General features: G+C 34.9%; 1 protein-coding gene across 1 annotated transcript; it reads right to left on the bottom strand.

The window, feature by feature from the left end:
- Nucleotides 1-1,009: 1,009 nt before the first annotated feature.
- LOC112696790 (nascent polypeptide-associated complex subunit alpha-like protein) lies at nucleotides 1,010-3,736 on the bottom strand. Its single transcript, XM_025749657.3, has 4 exons — nucleotides 3,388-3,736; nucleotides 2,366-2,447; nucleotides 1,620-1,747; nucleotides 1,010-1,539 (listed from the first exon to the last, which is right to left on the bottom strand). Exons 1-4 carry the CDS (start codon nucleotides 3,445-3,447, stop codon nucleotides 1,207-1,209), a joined length of 603 nt encoding a protein of 200 aa, XP_025605442.1. The 5' UTR covers nucleotides 3,448-3,736; the 3' UTR covers nucleotides 1,010-1,206.
- Between the last annotated feature and the right edge of the window lie 1,259 nt (nucleotides 3,737-4,995).

The raw sequence follows: 4,995 nt of genomic DNA, 5'->3' as shown, positions 1-4,995 counted from the left end.
TGCAAATAGAGGAGAACGACGAAGCTTATTACATTGAAGGAGAAGAAGAAGAACGAAAACGCGCACCAAAGAAGAAGGTTTACGTTGCAGCAGAAGGTTTATCACGCAACAGAAGAGAAGTTTTACGTTATATGTGGCACGTGTATGACAAACGAGTCAGGGAGTGGGGGAGGCGCGTGTGAGACAAGTTACTTGGATAGCCTGGATAAATTATTTACATGGATGTAGAGCTTTTCTGTTAACAGAATGAATGACGTAGATATTAATAATGTTACTAATTAAAGCATATCTTCTATGTATTAGAAAAACATAACCAAAATCTTCTTGTGACACTTCTCAATTTTCCTTTTGTACAAAATTCCAAATCCTAACAATCAATTATCAACGCTTCAAAATCAAAAGAAAAACTTATATATTAGTGATCATTGGTTGATCAATTTTATGTGCTTGTATCAAAATTCATAGTGGAACAACATTGAGCCTGCCTAAAACTTTTGGGATTGAAATAAAACATTTAAAAGTTTTCGGTATCAGAATAGAATATTTGAAACGTTAGTGACTAAATTAAAATTCAGTCGAAATCTAACCCCTTAAAAAAATATAACGAGAACTAAAATCATTTTTTTTTTCCAGAGCTTGCAGCAGCCTAACTAAAAATTTTGATCTGGTTCCAACCACCAATCCAAGGCAAGACAAAAATTGCCATGAGTCAAGAGTCAACTACTAATTTGGATTCTGACATTCTGTTCACTCATAAAATAAATGAAGGATTCATATATTCATGGGAAACATATTCAATTATTTCCCTCGCCAACTCGAGCAAAGTGACCAAAGTAGATCCATCCTGCATGTAAAAATACAACTTTACACCAAATGAATTTTCAACAAGTTCAATCTTTTATACATTTAAGAATTTTTCCAATTTTTCAAGCATTGTAATTTTGTGAGATGTAAGCCATACTAATCATGAAACACAAAAGTGCAATTTGTGAAAAACAAAGAAAGACAATTGGTAATCATGATTGTCATTCTTGGCATGAAAACATGCCAATGCTGAAAATGTGCTTTCATTACACAGAAAAGCTGAAGAAAACAGAGATATTGTCAAATCACTACTTAAAAACCCAGGAGAGCAAAAATTTCGATCAAGAGAGAAAAATAACCGAGGAGTCCAGATACCAAAATTCTACAGAATCTGCCCATCCATCAAGTAGTTAGCTCCATAATGGCCGCAACGATATCGCCATTCGCAGCTTTGAGAGCTTTAACGGCTCTTGATCTTGACACTCCAGCTTGAGTCATCACCAACTCTATGTCCTTGGGATCTACTCCCGTCTCGTCCACATCCTCGTCATCTTGGGCAACACTAGAAGATTCAGGTTTCGGTCCTGCATTAGCCAAATTGGGGGCCTTGAACTGCTCTGCTGCCTGAGTTTGTAGCTGTGAGCTCAAGTCTTCAATCTTGGCCTCCCCGAATATGATGTATGTGTCGGATGTTGGGCTTTTGAAAACATCTGGTTTTGAGATAACGAATAGGATCTGACAAACAACAAACTGATCAATACATGGAGACAAGACAATCAGTATAAACAAAGTGTAAAATCTAGTAATCTACTAACATTCTTGCTCTTTTTCACTGTCACCCGGCTGACACCTGTAACAGGTTTCATTCCAAGTTTGAGCATTGCCTTGCGACTCTTCTTTTCACTCCGTGTCTGCTTGGACCTACCAACATCACCTTCATGTCCTGTTTTAGAACGCAAGTTCCTCACTGTTAGTTGCATCCATTGTTTACATTCATGTACAAAATAAACAATAATTGATAGCATTATCACATTCATACAGCAAACAGGATAAATTGAAGGTGCACTTAGAAGAATTTAACCCAACCAGTGTCTGGCACAACACGTGCATGATTTATTATAACTCAATTTCAAGATGCAATTTGGGAAGAAATTTAAATTTACTTCAATGCGTCCCATTAATCCATGTTGACCATCAAATGCATAGAGAGTAATTTCTAGGTCTAATTAATAAAGGTATAAGACTGTAAGTTACTATAGAAAGAAATAAAAGATTAAATTCAACAACTTTGCAGTCCATAATTATTTCCCTAAAAAAACGAAGGCAGCAAATAAAATAAAACAAAATAGAGAAGTATTAGACAAAATTCAAAACAGCCCATGAAAGAAAATACTGGTCACTTCTAGAGTGAACATTGGCTAAATTGAATTATCTACTTACAATATAACTCTGTTCTGTGACTTCATAAAATTCAAACAAAGTTAGTAGAGATGTGCTACAATTAAAAATATACCACATGCAAGAACAAAAGTAGATAAGACAAGGTGCCTTGCTAACTTACCTTCAGCAATGTCATCATCCTCGTCATCTTCATCATCGTCATCCTCATCATCTTCATCATCTTCAACTACAGGTTCATCATGCTACACAAAATATAAGTAAGGGTCAGTTTGGATTGGCTTATGAAAAAAATACTTATTTTTTTCATCTTTTTAAAAAAGAACTTTTTTTAATAGACAAAAATGATTTCATATTTAAATAGACTTTATAAAAAGAATTTTTAAGTATTAAAAACGTCTTTTGCTTCTGGTTTTTTCAAAAGAAAGGTATTGTTAGCTTTAAAAAACAAAAGCAAATAATTTTCTTTTTTTTAACAAAACTACTTTGTAGAGACATATCCAAATATGTTTCAAATTGAATAAAATACTTTATTAAAAAAAAGTTACTTTTTTTCACTCAAAAAAGCCAATCCAAACCAACACTAAAAAGCTTTAAAAAATTAGACAACAGAGAACATAGTAGGCCATAAAAGATGGAGAGTACAAAAGGGCATCAGTACAAATTGACCAAACTATAGTCACGCTGTATAAAAGAATCTAAACAATGATTCGAGACATGTTTCACTTGTTAAAGAGTGTACTTGATGTTATTAACTGTTATCCTAGATCAAACTCTTTTCAACTATTCTTTTGTTCGAAAATGCATATGTTCTAATTCAAAATTCACTCCGTCTTCTCTTGCAAACTCCCAGAACATTTCCATTCCCATTAGCCTTCCAATTTACTCAACTGAAATGTTCCACTCTTCCACACCTAAAGCTACTACATTTCTACAAACCTAGAATCAACAATACAAATCACAATAACATAGCAAACATAAGATTCTCCAAAATGAAACACCGCCGAAAAGGTAAACCCTAAAACACACACTATCAGTACCCACAAACCCAATGATACCCCCCCCCTCCCCGGAGGGAACCAAAAGAAAGGTAAACCGATTAAAACATCCCAAAACCCTAACAATCAAAATTGAATCAAAGAAAAGAGGGTGAAGAAGGTTGTTTGAGAAGAGAAGATGAATTACATGGATCTTCTGCTGCTCGAGGTGCTCAGCTAGAAGCTCTTCTTGGGTCTGAGCAGTCATGGCTATATCAAATCAAATGAATCGTCTTTCGGTGACAGTAGATCCAACACAACAAGCACGAAAGCTGACACAGCAACAACCTTAAAACCCTAGAACTGTGGGATTTAACATTTTATACCTCTCACGAATAATTGAACATTAACATTTGACTATTTGAGTATTTGACATTTTGACTACAACATAAATAACTTTGGATTCGGATTGACCCGGTTAATAACCCGTTTCTCTTTGTTCCCATCCCTTGTTTGGAATGCAAGGTTTGATATCTGACCCATCGTCAAACCGTCCTAAATTTTAACTATTGGTTTATTAATTTATTGGTCCAACCAATTTTATTAGTGGTTTAATTAAAAAAATTATTTTAGAATAAAATAATAAATAAATTAAGAATAAACATTATAAAATACAGTTATAGTGTAATATAAATCTTAAATATCTTCTAAATTTAAAACATTACATGAAATATCATCAACTAAATTTATATGATGTTATGAAAATACAATCTCAAAAGTTAAATAGTAAAAAAAAAAATATCCAAAATAGCATGAAAATTTATCAATAATCAAAATCCACAAGAACTTGTTGCAGATTTGCTTCGGTGGAGCTATCTTTATCTTTATTTCCACCCTCTTGAGCAGATGAATCAAGAGATGCAGCATAAAGATCACTACTACCACCGTCGTATAAAAAAAATTCCACAATCCAAAAGCCACCTTGTAAACCGTTTATCAACCTCGTGTATCGCCTCTTTATTTTGCAAACACTTTTAAGGCTTAGTTGAGCACTTGGGAGGATTGGCGGGCGAATTATTACTAACAGGTGCATTGTTATCAGCAACTGCTTCTTGATTAATACTTCCGTCGATAACTGAAATCAATAAATTATAATCAACGTTAAAAACAACAGCAGTACAACTAGAAATAATCACTCCTAAATTAATTCAAAACAGCAGCATAACAAATAATCACCCCGAAATTAATTCACAACAACAGCATAAATCACTAATCATAAATTTCAAATTCAAAACACTAATCACAGATTACTTAATTTCAAGTGTCATAACAAAACAACAGCATAATAATAACAGCAGCATAACAAGTAACAATAACAGCAACATAGCAAAAGATGACGGAGACAAGGTAAGGAGGAGGCCGCGGAGACGCCGACAACCACAGACGGTGGTGGCGGTTCCGTTCAGGAAGCTGGGGTTTTTGGTTTTGGGAGGAGCTAAGGCTTGTTGTGTGTTTGTCTTTTGAAAGAGGGGGTGTTTGGTGGGGTGGGGTGGGGTGGGGTGGGGTGGGGTGGGAGGGGGGAGGGGTTAACTCGAGTGGGGTGGGTGGGGGTTTTGTTTTTTTTTTTAAAACATAACTAAAACGACGGTGTTTTATTTGAATCGATCAATTTTTACTCCGGTCCAACCGGCCGATTCAACATTTCTTCGACGATTTTGTTATTGACGGTTTAAGTAGGAGGATCGAATCATTTTCTACGCCAGTTCTCAGTTGAATCGGTTCAACCAGCTAATCTGGTTCAGTTTTCATAATATTA

The sequence above is a fragment of the Arachis hypogaea genome, chromosome 6 (genome assembly GCF_003086295.3).
Source record: "Arachis hypogaea cultivar Tifrunner chromosome 6, arahy.Tifrunner.gnm2.J5K5, whole genome shotgun sequence".
NCBI lineage: Eukaryota > Viridiplantae > Streptophyta > Magnoliopsida > Fabales > Fabaceae > Arachis > Arachis hypogaea.
The sequence above is the reverse complement of the archived record's forward strand: the minus strand, read 5'-3'. Positions and strand labels throughout refer to the sequence as shown.

Bases quoted from the DNA above. Each gene is read 5' to 3' on its own strand.
- LOC112696790 (XM_025749657.3), bottom strand. From the start codon at position 3,447: ATGACTGCTCAGACCCAAGAAGAGCTTCTAGCTGAGCACCTCGAGCAG. The intron at 2,448-3,387 runs GTAATTCATCTT...TATTTTGTGTAG, and splicing joins TCGAGCAGCAGAAGATCCAT to CATGATGAACCTGTAGTTGA. The intron at 1,748-2,365 runs GTAAGTTAGCAA...GTTCTAAAACAG, and splicing joins GGATGATGACATTGCTGAAG to GACATGAAGGTGATGTTGGT.